Source organism: Botrytis porri (assembly GCF_014898465.1).
Source record: "Botrytis porri strain MUCL 3234 chromosome Unknown BPOR_022, whole genome shotgun sequence".
NCBI lineage: Eukaryota > Fungi > Ascomycota > Leotiomycetes > Helotiales > Sclerotiniaceae > Botrytis > Botrytis porri.
The window spans coordinates 1-20,764 of NW_024066096.1; the positions used below are offsets into that span (position 1 = coordinate 1).

At 42.2% G+C, this 20,764-nt stretch overlaps 10 protein-coding genes across 10 annotated transcripts; 5 read left to right on the plus strand and 5 right to left on the minus strand.

Moving 5' to 3' along the window:
- Nucleotides 1-731: 731 nt before the first annotated feature.
- EAF01_011471 (uncharacterized protein) lies at nt 732-1,928 on the minus strand (the record flags this gene model as incomplete). The annotated part of the gene is made up of 1 exon (XM_038919729.1): nt 732-1,928. The coding sequence occupies one exon, from the start codon at nt 1,926-1,928 to the stop codon at nt 732-734; it is 1,197 nt and encodes a 398-aa protein (XP_038764662.1).
- A 599-nt stretch (nt 1,929-2,527) lies between these two features.
- EAF01_011472 (uncharacterized protein) lies at nt 2,528-2,911 on the plus strand (the record flags this gene model as incomplete). The annotated part of the gene is made up of 1 exon (XM_038919730.1): nt 2,528-2,911. The coding sequence occupies one exon, from the start codon at nt 2,528-2,530 to the stop codon at nt 2,909-2,911; it is 384 nt and encodes a 127-aa protein (XP_038764663.1).
- A 1,283-nt stretch (nt 2,912-4,194) lies between these two features.
- EAF01_011473 (uncharacterized protein) lies at nt 4,195-5,529 on the plus strand (the record flags this gene model as incomplete). The annotated part of the gene is made up of 2 exons (XM_038919731.1): nt 4,195-4,677; nt 4,732-5,529. The coding sequence occupies 2 exons, from the start codon at nt 4,195-4,197 to the stop codon at nt 5,527-5,529; spliced, it is 1,281 nt and encodes a 426-aa protein (XP_038764664.1).
- A 3,889-nt stretch (nt 5,530-9,418) lies between these two features.
- EAF01_011474 (uncharacterized protein) lies at nt 9,419-10,511 on the minus strand (the record flags this gene model as incomplete). The annotated part of the gene is made up of 2 exons (XM_038919732.1): nt 9,419-9,667; nt 9,720-10,511. 2 exons carry the CDS (start codon nt 10,509-10,511, stop codon nt 9,419-9,421), a joined length of 1,041 nt encoding a protein of 346 aa, XP_038764665.1.
- Nucleotides 10,512-11,313: 802 nt separating this feature from the next.
- On the minus strand, nt 11,314-12,287 carry EAF01_011475 (uncharacterized protein; the record flags this gene model as incomplete). Its single annotated transcript, XM_038919733.1, has 2 exons — nt 11,314-11,978; nt 12,131-12,287. The coding sequence occupies 2 exons, from the start codon at nt 12,285-12,287 to the stop codon at nt 11,314-11,316; spliced, it is 822 nt and encodes a 273-aa protein (XP_038764666.1).
- An 878-nt stretch (nt 12,288-13,165) lies between these two features.
- EAF01_011476 (uncharacterized protein) lies at nt 13,166-14,353 on the minus strand (the record flags this gene model as incomplete). Its single annotated transcript, XM_038919734.1, has 4 exons — nt 13,166-13,261; nt 13,322-13,420; nt 13,475-13,792; nt 13,880-14,353. 4 exons carry the CDS (start codon nt 14,351-14,353, stop codon nt 13,166-13,168), a joined length of 987 nt encoding a protein of 328 aa, XP_038764667.1.
- Nucleotides 14,354-15,876: 1,523 nt separating this feature from the next.
- EAF01_011477 (uncharacterized protein) lies at nt 15,877-16,314 on the plus strand (the record flags this gene model as incomplete). The annotated part of the gene is made up of 2 exons (XM_038919735.1): nt 15,877-15,891; nt 15,946-16,314. 2 exons carry the CDS (start codon nt 15,877-15,879, stop codon nt 16,312-16,314), a joined length of 384 nt encoding a protein of 127 aa, XP_038764668.1.
- A 48-nt stretch (nt 16,315-16,362) lies between these two features.
- EAF01_011478 (uncharacterized protein) lies at nt 16,363-16,662 on the plus strand (the record flags this gene model as incomplete). The annotated part of the gene is made up of 1 exon (XM_038919736.1): nt 16,363-16,662. The coding sequence occupies one exon, from the start codon at nt 16,363-16,365 to the stop codon at nt 16,660-16,662; it is 300 nt and encodes a 99-aa protein (XP_038764669.1).
- A 1,156-nt stretch (nt 16,663-17,818) lies between these two features.
- EAF01_011479 (uncharacterized protein) lies at nt 17,819-18,491 on the plus strand (the record flags this gene model as incomplete). Its single annotated transcript, XM_038919737.1, has 4 exons — nt 17,819-17,865; nt 17,956-18,094; nt 18,123-18,299; nt 18,357-18,491. 4 exons carry the CDS (start codon nt 17,819-17,821, stop codon nt 18,489-18,491), a joined length of 498 nt encoding a protein of 165 aa, XP_038764670.1.
- A 515-nt stretch (nt 18,492-19,006) lies between these two features.
- On the minus strand, nt 19,007-20,192 carry EAF01_011480 (uncharacterized protein; the record flags this gene model as incomplete). The annotated part of the gene is made up of 2 exons (XM_038919738.1): nt 19,007-20,052; nt 20,141-20,192. The coding sequence occupies 2 exons, from the start codon at nt 20,190-20,192 to the stop codon at nt 19,007-19,009; spliced, it is 1,098 nt and encodes a 365-aa protein (XP_038764671.1).
- Nucleotides 20,193-20,764: the final 572 nt, after the last annotated feature.

Here is a 20,764-nt window from a genome sequence, read left to right on the forward strand (position 1 = left end):
TGGGTGTGATTTTGATAAGTGGCTACTAGTAGTGCGTTGGTACTGTAATAGGTAATATCGCGTCTATAGTTGTGATTATAATATGGTTGAAGAGATACTTATTTGTTTAGAATACTCGTTTTCAAGAACTTAGAACCAATCGGCTAAGTCATCGAAGACTAATCATCAATTTACAACGAATCTTAATAGATATTTATCAAACTACCTGAAAGAATACCTGGTTGTACCCTGAGTATATCCATCCGGGACTCACCTACTCATCATCTGCTATGGATGATGATTCAATTGCATGTGCAGGATTTGCAAACAATCCTATTGTCTGCAATAGCAACAAAGAGGGGAACAATCAGAAGAGAAATGACAGAACATGAGAAACAAAAACTGCTCCAAATGTCGATGTTTATTCTTTGTCCATCTTCCAAACAATCTAATAACTACTGCATTGTCTCAAAGTGTACAAAGGACTGTATGTACCTAGAGCAACTAGCTTTTTGCATCAGGCCACTTCACTAATCCTTTCATCTACAGCACTTTGATCTCACCAATTCAATTTTATCTCACACACATTTACAAATATTACAATTGTTACACAGTTTTTTCTAAGAAAATTATCAATTTATATAATTTACAGAGCTCGAGAACAAAGACAATAAAGAAATTGCAGGAGTAGATCAGAACCAGCCTGATCATCAACATCATCATCAAAACTCACCACCAGCGCAAACAACATCTCAATTCAAGATCCTCCCCAACGCCATCGGACCAGTCGGAACAATAGGAGAAGAAGGAAGAGAATTCCTCCCATTTGCGAGTCGAACGACAGAAGTAGGAGAGGAATTCTCATTCTCGGGAACATCGACTGTGAGGGCTTGGAACGCGCGAGCAAAAAGTGGGGTTTGATCCCGAGAATCGGAAGCGGGGCTTTTGTCTGCAGTGGGAGAGGAATCTTCATCATCGACGAGATTGATGGGTTGCTCGCGGGATCCAGGGGCGGAGAGTCGGGACGAGGGCTCGGGAGCTGCAGATCGCTGTCTTTGCCGGGGAGCTCGTACTGCAGCGCGATGAGAAATCGCAGCGGTGCGCAGAGGGAAAGGAACTGATGGTCTGGGAGCAGCAGATCGTTGTCTATACTGGAGAGATTGTGAAGCAGCAGCACGAGTAATTGCAGTAGCATTCAGATGAGCTCTTCCCTGCAACTCTCTTCCGAGGACTTGACGGATACGCGGAAGCGGAAGGTGGTTGTTGGCGAATCTTCGCGGAGCTTGAAGATGAGCGCGAGTGAGGGCGAAGGCGGCGTCGCGTTGTAGAGCTTGAGACTCCGGATTTGGGGAGTGGTGCGGAGTTTCTGTGGGGATTCTGGCTAGGATCAGTCCGTTGGGTAGGAGGATGCGCTGGTCTGGGGGGAGGAAAGTGTGGTGTGGGAAACGGGTGGTGCTGCCGGGAATACAGATGGTGCCTGCTGGGAGACGGATGGTGCCTGGAGGAATTGGTGGTCTTGGGGCTCGGTAGATGGGTGCTTGCATTGGAGCTAGGACGGGCACTTGCTGTGGTCGTGGTAAAGCTTGTACGGGCACTTGCTGTAGTTTTGGTGGAGCTTGGGATAGCACTTGCTGTTGCCCCTGTGGAGCTTGGACGGGCGCCCGCACTTGCATCCGTGCCTGCAATTCCAAATCTAGCCTTTGCAATGGCGCAGCCATTCTATCTACTCTTGCACAACATTCGCGATATCTTGTCCAAAAGTGTCTAACTGTTATCGATCTTCGGGGCCAGCGTTCCGAAGAATGAAGATCGCCGCCAGGTAGATGGCGTGCTTGTTCGGTCATAAATATGTTATGAAGCTCGGTGCTGGATAAGTGTCGCGTATACGGTGATTTGTAGAGTAATTCGAGAAACTCGAGCTCAGGGTGGGTCCAAACATAATGATACATGGTGGGCTTTGGAGTGTTGAAGGCTGGATATAAATATTCGGGGTTTCTAACTAGGTTGATTGGTCGTAGTAAGAAGTGTGTTGATTGAGTAGATAGTTTGGAATGCTGAGATAAATTCATGTTGATATTTTCCCTCCACTTTATGTGTGAGCACGTGGATTGTTCAGTAACTTTTCTCGGACAATGTCTTTTTGATTCAATTCGAGTTTCTTTCAGAAGTTATTAGGCAAAGCATTTTCACACAAAGAGTATTTTGATATTAACAATAAGCTCTTGTGCTCTTGTTACTAGTGTGGAGATTGTTCAATTATTGACACGAAAATGTTCACTGATTAGCTGAGTATCAAGGATATATATTTGCGCTCTCCTAAAATAAACGAATAAGACTGTACACTGAGTCAAATGAATAGCATCTAAACAATATTTATATCATCATATAAGTATGGTAACGGCCTAACTCGTGTTTCGATGTTTCTCTTCCATCTGTTAACCATAACTACATACTCTACTCTTTAAATATTTCTAACCGAACTATTCCAAAGACATAGGTAAGTAGACATACCAAGCCCCAACCCTAATCCCCACCCACAAAACTAACCATGCGTACACTTCTCATCCCCTTCCCCCCCACCGAAAAATCCTTCCTCCTCTCCCTCTGCACCCTCCACAACATCCGTCTCAACCACCGCACCAGCCGTAACACCTGGCCGCAAATAATCTTCGCCCTCGAAGTCGAAGCTCCCCTCCACTACCCCGGTGGACAACACTTCGATACCGACCCTTGGCCCCCCAGAATCTACATCACATTATATCTTAGAAGATACGTCGAGCGCTGGATGCGCGAGGCGAAAAGAGATGAGATAGCGAGGTTGAGGGCGGAGGGAGGGAGAACGCTGACGGAGATTATTGACGAACATAATGAATCGGGAGAGTGTGTGAGGACGAATTTTGGGGGGTGGGTTATGGAGCCTGGATGTGTGTAGCGTAGTTTGAGGATGGTGGGGGTAGTTTCGCTTAGATGAGTGCTTGCTTCGGCAAGGGCTTGGCGGATAGATAGATTGAAATAGAAGGAATTACCATTTTTAGATAGAAACTGACATATGAACATGATGAGATAGAAGTGATGAAAAGGTATGAGTGATTATTGAGGTGAGGTAATCCAATTTCTTTTGAACATTTGGCCTAAGATTAGATGATAGTCTGGCTAATTGAACACGGTCACGTGAAAATTTGTCGCCAGATTAGACGACAGCCTAGAGATGTTATTTTCCAAGCAATCTCGTTTGATCGTAGTGTGCTATTTTGTATGCTATCATTTGAGATTAGATATTAATCTATCAGTACTGTAAGAATGATGGTATAGTAGATGCGGCAGTTTCCTAATTGATTCGGTTCATCCATAGCTAATGTCACGCCGACTGTGCGACGCGCCTATGAGTGTTTTAATGTAGGAGGTGCTAGATTTCTCTGATGATATACTGCAGATGGCGGCTTTTTTGTGTATATAAGAGTGATCTGTTTTGTAGCTAGCTACCAGTCTCGATGACCAATTGGTTATACTCATCTTTGTGCTCATGACTATAGAGATCTCGCTCTTAGTTTCAAAGAACCACTGGTTATTTCTCCAGAAGTGAATTCAAGTAATCTCCAAGATAACAAGAGTCAGATACAATTAGATGGGACGATCGCGCCGTCTACTCATCTAATTCGAGATGTGAATTTATTGATAATTCTACCCATGCACTGCCCCATCTGCGCTAATTAGACAAGCTCATATCTTCGCAGTACGGCTGGTCTGCCGTTATCTCCCATTAAACATATGACCATCAAGGTCATTCACTAACTTTTTCAATTAAAGTAGAATCACTCATAACTTCTTCATATCCCACTTGGGCTAATTGGATAAGTTCATGCACGCACAATTCGGTTAAATCAAAGAAATTTTTAAGCGAAACGGGAAGTTCAAAGGTCATCTACCCAGATATTAAACACAGTGAATCCATTTACAGACGTTGGGAACGCATGAAAAGTAACATTTACCGAAGATAAGGTAAACATCAAAGATTGCGCATGCGGGGTAAATCGAAACTGAACTCCAACGGCTGGCTATTTGAGAGATCAACTTTTTCTCTCCCACAATTTTATTTCTTTACCCATACAACAATGTCCACCACCTCCACCTCCACCCTTTGGCTCTTCTCATACCTATTCAAATATTTTTTCTTCCATCCGCAGTCTTTCTCTTTCATTAATTAACCAAATCACCATGGTTCGACAAAGTCAGAGAAAGAAGGCGCGCCTTCCAGAACGTTTTCGCAATGGAGAGGATCAAGAAGATTCTTCTTCATCCCAATCTGCTGCGCCAGCTCCCACCACACCTGCTTCAATTGCTTCTGCATCCTCAACTGCTCCACGACCAACTCCTTCATATTCTTCTTCCTCCTCACCAAATTTTACACTTGACTCTCCTACTCCGGTCGTTAGAAGAGCTGGTAAAGTCTGTAGAGAAGAACAAAAAGCTATGTTGCCGACAAGAGCTGAGGTAGAAGGTTCGCCGGAATCAGATGTCGAAGAATCTCCAGATTCTAGTGCGTCAGCTCAGCCAATTGAGCCTGCCCAGCCGCCAGTTCGCACGCCTGCTGATGACTATGACATCAATTCGCCTTATTTTGGCTTGAACCACACACCAGAGTGGGATGGTTTGGGAATCAATATCGATGATCGAAGCCAGGAGAGATGGTTTCCTCCCGTGAGTTTGATCAATTCATCTTTCTTTTCATAGCTAATCATAATGTTTTCCTAGGGATTGATGGCTCCTCCTTCTTACGACTCCCTTTCCAGCGCTGCGAAGCTGATGCTCTTCCACGAGCTCACCAAGATGATGTCATTCAAGAATCTCGTCTCGTTCCTCGGAATCACCGATCTTCAACTCAACGATTTCGCCAAAATTTACGAAGCCGAGACCCAGCGGGATGAACTGGAACGTGAGCTCACACATCTTGCGATGAACCGATTGGACAGTATTCGAAGAAACGAGAACCGCTGTGTCACAGTTGAGGATTTCGACTTGGCTTTATTGGAGGAGGTCGATTGGAAGCTAACAAATACAGTTCTTGAATCCCCAATCTCGCTTTCGGACATTGGAAAGGCTATCGGCTTTCTTCAGAGCTGTCATGGCTCCCAAATTGCTGGAAATCAGTTGAACAATGGCCGAGGCAGAAACAATAACACGCTCTCATTGTCTGAAGTTAATGAAGTGATTACGGAGATGGGACGATATGCTCGGCTTGGTATTAGCTTTCACTGGGACTTTGAACATGAGTTGGGCTTGAGAGAATATATCGCGAGCGAGACTATTCTTGCTAGGGGTGTTGGAGGAGTCGTGCTTTCTGGTGACGAGGCCGAGCAACCAGCTCAACCTCCCACTGGTCGACCAAAGAAGCGGGGCAAGCATTTCGCTAACAAGCCCCTTCGCAACAAATCAGATCTCTTGAAAATGGTCTTACCTTCCAAGTTGCAGCAAACGGAGAGCATTGGAGACGAGGCTGGAAAGAAGGCTGAGGGTGGTGGTTTGAGCAAGGGAAAGGGTCGGGGAAATTGATAGTCTCATCATCATTTGTAGCGAAACGTTAGGACTTCTTCATAAAAGCATCGATGAATTTTTCAAATTGACTCGTCTGAACTGTTTATCAGAGCAGAGTTCCCAGCCCTTTAAAAAAAAATGTTAATTCTTCTTATCATTATACTACTCGTCTATAAAATGTGACTATCATTCACATTATGTTTCGAAGTCATTATATGTTGAGAGTCGCAGGTAGGTGATGGAGGGGGAAGTACAACATATATATTAGACTGCGGCCAACAGAGTAGTATGTTGGAAAGAGATTCATATTCAAGATGAAGGCTCGCTCTATATCCTCTAGCTAAGCAGCCTTAATATCCATTTTGGCTGGCTGAAGCTACCTATCTTCTTTGCAACTCAGTTATATTCCTTCCATTACGTCTTCTCTGTGTCGCAAATTTACTCGGCGTCAAATCCACATTCTCAGCTTCTCGTTGTGTGGCCATTTAAGCAAGTTTGGATTTTGATAATTTGATTTCGCTATAATTTAAATGTATATAGAGGAAGAGGCGGCTTTGAGAGGAGAAATAAAGCTGTAGTATTCAAAGTCGTACAATACTATTAATGAAAAAGGCCTTGCTCTCGTATTAAACGTATTCAAATCCTGAATGACTAAGGGCGCGTTCGAATTGATTTTTTATATATTTAAGGAAATCTCTAATAATGATAAAATGACAAGGATATTTGTAATATTGAAAGTAATATATATTAAATATGTTTGAATAAAGCTAATATATTTGAAATAATATTAAGATATATAAGATTGAATAGAAAATGTCACGAGGATATAGTTACTAAGTCAGTAGAAGTCTAGACTAATAAAGATAATTATCAAAGGATTTATAGTTAAGATAATTAACGAAATTCATTTTGAGTAATTAATAAGCTTGATATATATTAAAAGGAATTTTATTATTCATAATATTGAATATAAGTATTATGAAATTAAGATATAAAAAAGAGTTTTGATATTATAGAAGGAAATTTATATTATATATAATTTAATATATACTTGAGGTTAACTAAAGTATATAATTAATTTTGAATGTACTAAAGCATATCTATTTATTTATTCCTTATTAAATAATTCAGTGAATAAACGAGTTTATTCGATATATTCTCTATTATAGAATCTTAATAGAAAATAAAGATAATCTTACTGTTTCTTAAACATATTAATTAATAGTGTTTAAAAAATTTATTATTAATATTCATATGAGGAAGGTTAAGAAAATTGAATATATTTATTATTTCAAGATTATTAAGCTTAAAATTTTATTGATTTCAATGTTATATTCACTTTGAAAATATTTGAAGAATTTTAGTTATATATTAGATAATATATTGGGTCTAATATTAAAAAAATCGATCTGGACAGGCCCTAATTAACCTTAATAAGTATTAATCATGTAATATTTCATATCGTCGCAAATCCGTGATCAAGTCGCAAAAGGATTGTATGATTACAATGACCAAAAACAGATCATTAATAGTTTCGCTTGAAAAGACACATAGGTAACAATATTATAAACTTATGATGTAAGTATACATGAGGCAAAAAAATTCACTTGAGGGAGTAGCGCGCTCTGTAGAGTCACTAGTTACTCGATCTTTGCGCCGCTGGTGTTTTTGAAATATTGACCAGCGACCACCCTAGCCCGAAGGCTTATACCTGGCTCAAGGCCTGACTTAACCATTACAGTCGGTCAGGAAAGTGAAATCACTTTCTACCTGGGGCGAATCTGCTTAAAGCTTGGAACGACTCGTGATTCCCTAAGTCAGGTGTCTATTATTCTACGTCCAATCCAAGCTTCAAGGGAGTGAAAGGCGGGAGACCCACGCACCTTTCTCTCCTCCACTTTACGGTCATGCACTGATACAGATACACTCTGCCCAACTGGGTCAACGTAATATGAATAATGATCGATGAAGACTGCCTCTTCAACCGGGTAACGCATCCTCTAGTAACTTGGTGTGTTTCAGGCTCCCCAGGGGGTGATTTCGATTCCCAAGATGTTCAAGTGTTACCCACCACACCAGCCGTTGCTAAAACATTTGTTGAAAATGCGAAGCGTGTACTCTACCATTGAGCCAGCAGCCTGTGGGTGTTCGATACCATACGCGAGTTTATTCAAAATTATATCTATCAAACATGTTTGTCGAAAAGTGAATTGATAATGGTGAGCCACGGCAGATCTGCTACAGCCTAGCACATGACCAAGTTGAGTATGGATATTGCAGTTCGTCACGTTTTGATCAATATTATCTCGAGAGCGTCTTTGGAAGGATCATGTTTGGATACCACAGTTGATGCTACCGTCAAATCCTCAGATTATGTTTCTGCCCACCGCAATGTGTCAAAGTGAAGGCTCGTGTTACACATAATCATAGCCTGTCTCTTTTCTTTTCTTTTCATCTTTTTTTCATGTCCTGCAGTATTCTAATCAGATTCCCATTAACTTGACCAAATTATGGATTCTTATAAACAAAATTCTGCAAAGTCATCGTTTGGACCCCTTGCATTGAGTGAGAGCTAATTTGGCCCAAGAACACCAGACGCTGTATTACAGATTCATTATAGCTTGAATCTACTCACCTCTTATTCACCTCAGAGTGGAGTGTTCACAGTAACAAACCTGGCTTGACTTAACACTCATGTTATTTTGGCGAACAGGCCCACATACATACTCATACTCTCGCGCGAAAGTCTTGATAAAAGAGTGCTCAAAATTTTGAAGTTCTGGATGCTTGAGGAATAGCAAAATTTGATTTCTGAGTCTGTCGAAGATATGGCAGACATCATTCCATGCCTTATCATAAATGTTACGAAGTGAAAGTTCGTCAGACTTCGAGACTTCATAATCTGGTACAGCCTTCCAAGCCAGGATTGAATATCAGCAAGTTGGATGTCACTCTTCAAGACTTGATAGGCTTACTCTGGTATCCATCATAGCACATCGTTAACGGTGTAAAATTTTGGTATCTATTGAATACCTAGGTACAGAATGAGATTTTGCTTCCTTGACCATGAATGTGACGCCTCTTTATCTCTGGTCTACTATGTATCGCCAATTGTAGGCCTTAGAAGTATTGGAAGCGTTATCTATTCAAATTATTTTCACAAACTATGGCATTTGGTAGATATCGACGTCGTCGGAAACTGAGCTTTTTCAGTGAATCTGGCCGATCGCTAAGCTCGAGACCCGTACCATGAGAGACTTATTAGATGATGAGAAACACAGAGGGCATTATCAAGGTGTCGCATTTTGTCAGTGATGGCGAGTAAAGTCCGGGGGTTGTTCAGAATGGTGATCTTATATTTCATTTCATTCAGTTAAATCTTCCTGGCCCAAAAAATGACAGGCAGATAAGGTACATTGCACGCTTTAATTATTGTGGAACTACATAGCAGACGCTCATGGACTCAAAATATGTAGACAGAGCTAATATGAGTACCTAGGTACTTGAAGCATTCTAATGCTACGGTACATAAAGTAATGAAATTTAGCCATCCTCCATGTTGGCTAGTTTGCAGGTACAATAAAAAGGAGTATGCTCTGCAGTCGACTCTCACAATATGCGGCAAAAGATCACAATACTCAGTAAAACTCTGTGTTTTATCAGTAATCGTCCTAGAAGGTTTCTATACCGACATCTTAAGTCTGTTGATCAATCCCCCAAAAGCACCTCCCCGCCCCAATCGTGACAGCCTCAACATATAAAACCCTTCGGTAGCACGAATTCCTCCAAAAATTCTATTCGAGAGTTGCGATTAAGTTGGACGTGATCGTTTGGCAGTTCCAGATAGTAGAGAAACAAAATATCTGCTCAATTTCGACTTCTTGACTTGATAGCTCGGGGTCTTGAATTACCTCACGCTAGTGGCGGATATCCATTTTAATTGTCCTGTCATAGATCTGGATTCGCCGAGCCAGTTTTCTTCTGTGATTTCGCAATCGCACTCTTCAGCCTTGTGTTCCTCGTGCTTCTCGATGTTCTGCAAGATATACGACTCATAGCGTTTTTTGTCTTCTATGAACTTATTCTTAAGGCTAGGGTTGATCATGACTCTGTAGTCAATGTGAATTCCCAAGGGTGTCCTATTAGAGTGCCACCGCTGTTTATTATATGTCAGTCAATGAACTTGTAGCATTTTGGGGGGATAATACATCAATGTAGCATTTCATTGCCCGCCTCAGCTGCTTGAGGGGAATATTGGAATCAAAAGGAAGTTTTCGAGGTCCCAGCATAGGCCGATGCGCCATCTTTGCGCGCTCGAACAATCTAATACATGCTTGTACATCGACATGTTCCTCGCCCCATACACTCGAGAATGACAAGTCGTATGAAGGTGTAAGATTATATTCGGCAATCTTGCGAAGGGAAGTTACTGAGCTGCGGATGTTGCGTGGCTCAACTACATTTCCAGATCCCATGAGTTCTGTGACCATATACCACTTCTCCAACTCAGTAAACAACTTCCAGATATGTTCATTTTGGGCGATATGGGATGGATTCGAATACCAAGCCAAGTTTCTGATGCGCTTCACGTCGTCATCCGGAATCCACCTCACGGTAGTATATAGAAGAGGATTTGTGCTATTGGCCAATTGATCCTCTGGCGACGCCCAAAGCTGACCAGTCATATTGTAATCGATAAGTAAGAAGTCTCGTTCAAAGTCGAACCATACATATGATGTATCCTCATCTGGTTTGTCCTGTCCAGGCTTGCTGCAACGAAATGCGCGGCGATAAATTTGCGAAGCGACAGAGAACGATTCATGATTGACGCGGAGAATAGCAGGGATCGAAGTGTATGATTTCATTGCTCGTGTGGCTGCATCTTGAATGATGTGAACGATGCGCGGCTCAGGAATTGTGCGTTCCCAGATGGAAAGACGGATCTCTTTGGGAAATCGACGAAACGGAGGGAAAGACGACGTATTTACGGCGGAGGACATCGTGGTGTAAGTGTTCATCTACCGCAGAGACAGTGACAAGGAATTTGATGGAAGAAAGGCATGTTGTTGAAGTGAGCGCGAAAGGTTGCTGTTGAAAACGGGAGGTTGAATAAGAGAAGAATGGCAACTGAAAGAAATGGAAACTAATAAGCTTTGCCTTTTTAAGCACTTCTGTGCAAAATTTTGTTTGTGCAAGGTACTCTAGGCTGTGGATTCACTATAGAAATGTTCACATGTTCGAACTATATAAAGGTGGAAGAGGGTGACTCTCATCTCATCAAGAGTCTATCAGAAATCTCCATTCATTGCAATAGCCTTGACCGCTTCTCATAAGCTCACTTGCAAAGATGACAACTGCAGCAGAGGGATATTCCTTTATCTCACAATACACTCGCATGTTTCTCTTACTCTCTATCCATTTGGTAGTAAGTGTAGGGTTTACTTCTAAGTTGTTAGTATAACATGCCCACGTGCAACAAGACGCCTGCTAGTCTACTGTTGTGATCATGCTTCTTTTCCTAGGGTTGATGAACCAACTGATTGTTGTGAGAAGTGTCCCAGAAATAGTAAAAGATGAGGAATACACAACACGTCAATTTTCCCTTTCCCTTACCAACATCTGTAGGTTCATGAGCTACAATACATTGTTCGTCTCTATTTCTCATTCTTGTTCTCATTATCACATGATCCAAACCCATCTCTAAATCTCACCAACAATCAACCCCAACATCGAAGAAGAACCAGTAATATCAATCGCAAGAAGTTTTCCTCCCTCGGTATAAACCCCCTCATTCTTTCCACTCTAACTAGCATACGCCCAACCCAATCCATCATCAGCTCTACCCAACTGAACACTCGTTGGACCAGACAAAACAGTCTCATTTGCACTTCTAGCCAATGTATCGTTAACTCCACCAATAACCACACTCATATCATCATCCTCAAGATCAATCTTCAACACACTGGCTCCAGTTCCATAAGCCAAATAAGCAGCTCTCTGCTCGGGATCCAGTGCGAAATCATCGGCTGCATAAGCATTAGTAAGGATCTCTACTGGTCCTGTGACGTTCAAAGTGCTAAGCGAGAACGGAATTCGTCCAAAGGTCATGAGACCTGTGTTTGTGTAATAGATATATACTTGATCTGTGTCGCCAGTGGTAGGAGTCAAAGCTTTAAGACCACTAACACCAAATGCCAAAGAAGTGGAAACGGGTGGTCTCAACTCTGCGAGGTCTAGAAGAACAGAGTATTCGGAAGTGAGAACGTTGATGGACCAGATAACTCCGAGGATGAGATCAGTTGCGATGATCAAATTTTGGGATTCGGAAAGGGTGGTGAGTCCATTCAGAGATCCGGCGCCGGATATAATTGCTACTTTTGAGACAGAGGCACCGCTGTTGGTGGAGGGGACGTATGATGTGAGATTAACAGAGTAGATGGTGTTGGCACCTGTGAGGGTGCTGGCTACTGAAGAGAGGGTGAAGTTTCTTGTGATGAGGTAGAAATGGGAGAATGAACGAGTGTGCCAGTGTTGTTTGAATCTGGTGCAGATGAGGAAATAGTAGGGTCAGTGTAGTAAAGGTAGGGATTTGTGATATCAGCGGCGAGTATTTTATCACCAGAGGTTATCACAATATTTTCGAGCCAGGTAGGATCAGAAAACTGATGGATTACGCGGGAAGGGAGATCTGGGCGGGGAGCATGGCGGATGGTGGTCGAAAGGGCGGAGGAGAGGAGAGAGGTGGAAACTAAAAGATTTCGAGATGAGAAATACATGATGATTTTGTGATTCACTGAAAGGAAAATCAGAAATTGCAAATAAAATAGATCAATCGAGTTCAAAGCAACGCCAAGAACATAAAGAAGGAATTGACACGAGAAAAAGATCAGCTCGTTTGTACCTGTAGATCTTCATCCAGTCATTGCATCTTCACCCGAACCGTCCAGCAACGCCCGTGTGTAGAACACGCATGCATCTCACAAATATCGAGGATATTCATCCCCAGCTACCCAAATCAGAGTTCTTCGCCGTTGGCGAAAGCATGTCTTGATCGCGCCCAGCAGTGCCAAGGAACTACCGTCACAACGACACCCCCAATTACTCGATTGCGGGGTTGTCAAATCGGTATTTACCTTTTTAATCGTGGATAAGGATGTCAATATCCGTGGGAGATTCCAAAAAGACCTATAATTAGGCGAGAAAGGGGAGAAATGGAATAAGATCCTAGTACGTGGCTAGGTGACTCGTGGACTAAAGTGGAAACAAGCATATTTCTCGGGACCGAAAGTTTATTGCAGAATTTTGATCAAGTGGAAACTATAGTAACAAAGATCTCTGAACTCATTTGATAGTCAAGATTACATGATGATGATAAGCAGTTGTAATGTCGTAAACAGATAAGAAGCAAAATGGCATCATCGAGAATCTGACGTTGAGTCGGAGGTTATTCGGTACATTAAATATCCGATAAACTATGAGACCTCGAAACCCAAACTTAAAAAATCGCATTGCAAGCACACTTTTGACATATAATTCGAAGAATTCAAAGCAAATATCATTTTCTTATTGCTACTATGTTTATCTTATACGACTTGATAGTCTTCGTGTATTGACCGAGATACGTGCTGCTCCTTGACATGCACAATGCTTACGCCTAGTACGCATTTTGTGCCTTACGTTCATCGAAGATCTTCAAAGCTTCCTCAGCGGCTTTCACGCCAGAAAGTGCCATGGCACCAAATGTGGGACCCTGTAGTAAGAAGCTAGTCAGAATTTGTGATGCTGGGTTGAAAAAAGGTCAAACTCTTACCATGCGGTTTGCACCATCGACCTCTGACAATTCCATGCCTCCGACAATCAAACCTGGAACAATTTCCCTAGTTCTTTTGACGATAGCGTCTTCGGCGACCTGAACCATTGGTGTCAGTTTATTTCCATTAATGAGGGAGCCTCGATGCCTTACATTCATATCAAGTCCTCTCATACCACCGAGTTCCTTGATCTGATTCATTGAAACCAAACGCTTGACACAGAACGCGCCAAATGGACCATCATGCCCAGTGGTAGAGATGACAACAGGAGCATTGATTGTGTTTGGATCCATGCAACTCTGGTCATCATGATGCATTGTGACAAGTGTCCAATTTGTCACCACTCCTGCGACTCTGATCTTGCCGTCAGTAGTTTGACGTGTAATGAGATCCTCAACGGCGGTCGCATTGAACAATTTGATGTTAGGAAATGCAAGAACTTTGGATAGAAGAGTTGATGTGAATAAAGCCTGTTGACAGGTATCGTTAGTACCATGATACATGTTGAAACAAAGAACATATAGAAGGGCATGGATAACGAAAGTTCTGAAACATACAGCATGCTTGACCACAACAAAGTCTCCTTCATCTTCAAACGGAACACCCAGGTCAGTCAAGAAGGCATCAGCAGGCTTTCGCATAACCATAGCACTGAAGAGTTGTCCACCCAACCATGCTCCTCCACCCGGAGACACAGAAGCCTCAATGATGGCAATCTTGAGATCGGGACGAGCCTTGCCTAGCATGTAGGCAGTACTGAGACCACAGGAACCAGCACCAACGATGACGATATCAGACTCTGCATACGTATCGAGATCATTGAAGTAGCGGCGGGTCATTGCACGCGAGACTTGAGATTCACGAATAGGAGCAAATGTAAATCCTTGGTCCCATTTCTCAGCAAGCTCAGCCAGTGTCTTGCCTTGAATGACTGCCTGCGAAGATTCGATCTTAACGTCGAAGGCTGATTTCAATTGAGCTCCATCAATAGGAGCTGTTTCCTCGGCGAACAAAGCTGATGGTGGTGCCATTTTCGATATTTTTTTAGATATTACCTGCGAGAGATTAGTGACGTCCACGAGGACGGAATGGAAGAGCATGATCCTTTCGCTGGTATTATCCAGATCAAGTTCATATAACCGTATAATCTCAGAACGACCCCTCATCAACGGCACTCTCATATCATCTCACTGAGTAAGGTGGTAAATGAGAGCCAGGCTGACTATTTACAGGATCGAACACCGGTTCATGCGAGAGTAACTTATACAATTGATGTGATACCTTGATCCGCAGAGCGGATAATCTCCATGCTGAAGGACTACATGACTTCCAACTGCTGGAAGTGAGTTGTACTTGGTACGAGTTGTCGTTTGCTAGGATGAGTGGACGATGTCAGTGATTCCCTCCAACTGAGTGCAAGATGACTGACAAGAACGTTTGTTTAGTTTTGATACGTAAATGGCGAGATTTCTGGAAGATGATGAGGAGAGAGAAGATTGTGTTGGGAATCATACAAAGAATAAGTAGTACGAAAATCATGAGCTAAGTGAGGGGTAAACTTTTAGTGGCCCCGTGCCCAGGAACTAACTTCTTTAAGATGCATCACCGTCGCTATCGCTGTTATCTGATTGACTGATCGAAAATCTGGGATGTCAAAGAATTATCTCACTGGACTGTCAAATTTTGATCATCAATCTAATTGTCATAGTATGTAACAGGCACACTTTGATTGGAGTGGGCTCACAGCTTTCTGCAGTGGTTCGCGAAACTTAAAATCATGTCAAAATTCACCGAATCACAGAGGTGAGTAGAGACAATACCAACAACCACATCCCATGAGTTTTCACATGCACTCTTGAGGCAATTACTTACCTACCTTCCTAGTTAGAAAGAGCCCGATGAGCTTTCTACAACGATGACTCAGCGCAGTGTCGTTCGATTGAGAGAGGAAATGGCAGACTCTGTATACATCTACATCTAGCAGTAGCCAGCAATGCCTGATTCCATTGAATCGCGCTTTAGTGAGCCTGGCAATTCTTCCTCCCTGAGCGAGAATAAAGGATACCTGAACTCTCAATGTTCAGGCAAGACCAATCATCTATTGATCGCTCTCATTCCTATCATAATTAATCTTTCATGCTTTGTACTTCTCAATGACTCTCAAGAAAATGTGATGAATCAATTGATGAGAAACTCAGGAACAGATGATACTTACAGTTTTATTTTCTGTTTCTGCAGCAGGTTATAAGATCATTATCAAGGACCTTTCTTACACTAAACTCCGATGTGTGCTCTAGCTGTGAATGAGCGAGATGCCTGGCGACATTGATTTCAACAAACAACTTCGGTACAACAGGATACCTTTTCTTGATGCAGAGCTCAGTCACACATTCCCGATCTCTTCTGTCTATGCAGACCTGGTACTGGAAGGAGCCACCCTAATACTTCAGATACCCTCAAATAAAGGCATGTGCTCCGGTGTCGAAAGGTCTTCCGCAAACTTATCAAATAAACAACACATATCGATACAGTATATAGCATTTCTTAAATCAATATGGCTATAAATGAGGTGAGGAGCTCCATTAGTCACTGTTGGTATAGAGTTTAAAACAATTGGATATAGATTACACGTCTACCGAAACCAACAGTCGCCCCGACCAACACGCCGGGACCCCCCGGGGAATATGTTTTCTCATTTGGGCGTCACCACTATGTGATCGACTTATCCAAGGTACTTTGGTTGGGAGCATATATCGATTTGGAGCCAAGAGATAATGCAAGTTATACTCAGCCTGGCTATGAGAGCAAATACGAATCAGATCATTCTGTGCCCTATCTATTCATAGCTGCCCAGGGAATCATAAATGGATATCATTGCTGTTTCAATATGCTCCCTCCCGAGCTTTCACATTACTATAAACTCTGCCAAGCGCTTGAAGTTATATCAGCCGAGAATTTGTCTTCAAAACCTGCGTCTCTACAGGAACTCTAGAAGTCAATTGTATTGTATAGGAGATCAAAGACTTCCCAAGATGACAGGATGCTCCACAGGTCAAGAGCTGGCACTGCTGCCTTCAAATTTGTGTATTTGATGATAATGGGCGACTTCCACATCGACTCAAAGGCTCTGAAAGCAACGCAAAAACTGGCAATACAATTCGTGAAGACCGTTTTATCTAATCAAGATGATTTCATGTGGAAAATAAGAAAGGTGGTTCGAGCTGCATATCAAGTCCGTTTCAAGACCACTCCTGGTGTATTTAAGATGTTGAATGATTTTGGGGGGCAAACCGCTTCGAAAATGCAAGATTTTGAAACAAATGAGGCAGCGAAGGAATAATTAGAGAGGAAACCGGGGGGGGAGCACACAGCGTCGATACCACAGCACAAGAACTAGGACTGTGATAATAACTTTGTGTATTCAGGCTTATACAATTTCAGCAATTAGCAGGAATATTTGGGTTAGTAATATCAAATTCTATACACTTTAGACTTGTGTGTTTCAACCATTTGCATTTCTCCACGAAGTCTACAACATAAATGCATGTAATAACAAGTGGTCTACTCTCAAACATTCGGCAGGGCATCAATCTGTCAATTGATCAAAAATCCCATTTTGACGTCATAAAAGGCGCGAGACAGACAAATGTGGCGATGCTTATGTATGTGGTGGAGAAGGTATTATAACAACAAGTGACTCCGTTACGTTTATAAAGCTTGAATATTGCGTTACAATTCTCAAACTAAAAGTCGATCTACTAGATTAAGAAAACGACTGATATTCATTAATTCAAGATCTCAGTCCCTCAGGACAAAATTGACACTCTTCAACAAAACTTTCAATAGCTACTTTTCCTGGCGAGCTGCCTTCCGAGTCGACGTCACGATGGGATCAAGGACCTCCGTTATCCGAAATCCAAAGATTAACTGATAAATGGATGACCTGGGATTAGAGGAGTGAAGAAAACTCACTGAATCAGTACCCGCAATATACAACCAAAATCGATGTATCAGATTTCGGAGAACTGGACATCCATTTCCTCCACCAGGAAAGTCCTGTCAAAAATGCCATTCCATTATTATTTGTTCACGGATGTGAGATGAGTCTCCAACTCCTCATTCTAAAATCATACTTAGAAACAACCATCAGGGCCGGGTTCCTATCTTGAGGTCCTCAAGATTCTCCCCCACTTGCAGAACCCCATCTCCACACCCCAGTTTCCACATCATTGCCCCCTCTCTCCCAAATTTCGGGTTCAGCTCCGGTGTCAAAAAGAGAGGATTTCCGATGGCTCAATATGCGGAAACTCTCAATAAGTTCATGACAAAACTTGGGTATGATGAATGTGTCACTCAAGCGGGTGACTGGGGTTCTGGATCACGAGAGCGATAGGAAAATTGTATCCGGAACACTGCAAAGCAAGTCATCTTGACATGGTATATGCGCAGCCTCCACGCTATTCAGTAATCCGATTGAGACGATTGGAGATATCTTTATGCCCTATAGCGAGCTGAAAAAGAGAACTATTGAGAGGAGGAAATAGTTTCAGGCTGAGAGTAAAGGTGCAGCTTCCTATTTCTTAATAATATCATATACATTCGTGAATTCAGAGCTGATATAAACAGGCTACAGTGTACTCCAATCCACCAAGCCCCAAACCCTAGCATACGGACTAGTCAATTTACTAGTTGCGCTTCTAGGCTGGATATACGAGAAACTACACGATTGGTCTGATGAGTATCCATGGACAAATGACGAAATTCTAACCTGGGTGAGTATATACTACTTTAGCACCACAGGACCAGGAGCTCCTCAGAGAATCTACTATGAAACCACCCATGCACACGCCAGAGGATAAGGAATGTACGGTTGGAAAATTACAGCAATGGACAGCAGATGTGAAATTGGGTCTGGCATACAATCCAAAGGATTTGGAAAATGTTCCAAAGCTATGGGGAAGGACGCTTGGAAATGTGGTTTATGAAGTTGAGAATGATAGTGGAGGCTAAGGTTTTCAATTTCCCCCGAAAAAGGGCTGTGAATCTCACCGATTTGATAGACATTTCTACTCTCATGAGAAACCGGATCTCTTGGTGCGGGACTTGAGAGCTATGTTTGGAAAAGGAGGAGGAGCTTTTAGTATGGTAAATGGAAGGGATGGATATTGATGAACCTATTAATAGCAAGTCTTGGCAGTGATAATTAATGCGGAAATATTGGAATTCTAGATAAGCTCAATATCTGATCTATTCATAAGCTCCAGCACATCAAAAAGGAGTTTGCTGATCACGTGGATTTTTCGTCAAAAAAGGGGGGCTTAAAACATTTTGCTCTCTAACACAAATCCCTCACTACAAGCATGTCCTCACAAACTAGATTCTAATTTTCGGATGACACTTAGTCATTCTGTTTCTCTGAATTTTCATCACAAAAAGCAGAGCACTTTTTGGTTCTTTGATGATTCCCTTTCGTATCCTGTGTGTACAGGATTTTTTTCTTAAAAAAAAGACATATCAATACTAAACTCATAACCTATACAAAGAAGCCATATTTGCCTTTATAATTGAATCAACAGCCCTGAATGACGTTGGTATTCTATCACTTTCGTAATTCATAGATCCCGGGTCTTTCTCGAGAGATATCTCATACTAGACGTACGTAACATATACTAGCCGATTAAAGCCTACCACGGAGCTTCTTCGAAGATCTGTGCGAGCCCCTTATATTGATTCAATGGCGATCCATCTTCATGATCTGGAATCCACGCATCGAAAGAGAAACAGTAAAGCCTGGGCTCGGGCGCCTGCTTCCCCAAAGTTTCCCAATCAGAATTGGTATCAAGCTCGCAAAGGAACGCAATTGTAAGCTTCACACCCTTCCAGCGTTTGAAGTTTCCCTCATAATCTATTTCTTGCAAATACCTTAGATCACCGAAAAAGTCACTTTCCTTAATCTCAGCATCGACAAGCACATCTTGAATGCGATGCATACGAGATCTCTCAATCAAGCGGCCAGAATTGTCCCAATAGTTGTCATACCACATTTCTATGTCAAGGTCGATCAAATGATACCCCCTCCTTTGTCCCGACCGGTAGCGAATTGCAAAACCGTCACCTGGAACATCTGATACTATCCAAAGAACTTTAACATCAGGACACCTTGCGAAAAGACCGTTCAGAAATTCTCTCAGATTTCTCAATGTACTCTGCATAAGCCAATTGAAGTCAGTCAGAAATGAGGTGATTGCAAGGCGCTCAACGTTGGAGAAATCTATGCTTGTTCTGTAATAACTCAGCAACACAAGATCTGCGATATTGATCATCAGGGTGTCTCTCACAGAATCGATGTAAGTTTGAACGAGATGTCTATCATTCGCCCAGAAATGACGAATTGGTACTCCCTCAAAAAACCTTCGCATAGTACCGTGCGGATCTGGTGTCGATAATTTGATGTGTTTCAACTGGCTATGGACCATTTCTCGTGAGAGTTTGCAGGCATTCAAAAGCGGCAGTAAATGGCTCACAGGTGATATCTCATCGTTGATTGAAACCAAAAACTTGCTAGGGTGCGGACAAACTGCAAAGTAGAAATCTACCACTTGTGAATTGCGATCAGGAATAGCTTCCTTGAAGACCAGCATCCGTAGCTCGGGAGACAAAAGCTTGAATTTAGGGAAAGTGGGAATAACATTTTCGGGTGGTGGGAACGATTGTTGTGCAGAGCTGTGATCTGGGAAGGTTTCGTGGGATTGAGTATCAATGGGTGACTCGGAGAGGAAAAGCGGAGAAAGATTTGTTAGAAACTTATTGCTACACACATGCAATTGAAGATTCAATGGAATTGGTACTTTGCGGGTTTGTCCATTCCATAGTGAGGAAAATTGGGAAAATTGGGTGCCAGACCTGAATTTCTAGAATATGGATACCGATGAATGAGGCCGAGGCTGAGTGGAAGAGTATTGTCGTGGGCGATTCTCGTGGTTTCGAAGTTGCAAATGATATGTAGCTTAGGGGTCAAGATTTCGTCTTCGATGGAAAATGGTTTCCTAACTGTATATTGCCACGAAAACGAGGTTGGGATGACTGGCAGCTTGGAAAAATTGTCTTCCGCAGAAGTTCTACCATGCCACTTCAAGGGATCGAAAGATAGGAATAGGAAATAAATATTGTTTGTATGTATAATGATTTCTTGTTCCAAAACCTGAGCTTACGATGAGGATTTGCAGAATTGATCATGTTTGATATTGTAGCTCCTGTGACCTAAGAAACCGACAAGCTAAATTGATAGAGAGTTTCGGTGTTGCAAAGTGCTCATGTAGAAAGTGCTATCAAGTGCCGGATGCATAAGGCAAGAACTTTGCACATGTGATAATCAAGCTCTATCCATTCTGGACATAGTCCACTCTCAAATTTACCACAATATTTAATAAGTTCTCGAACAT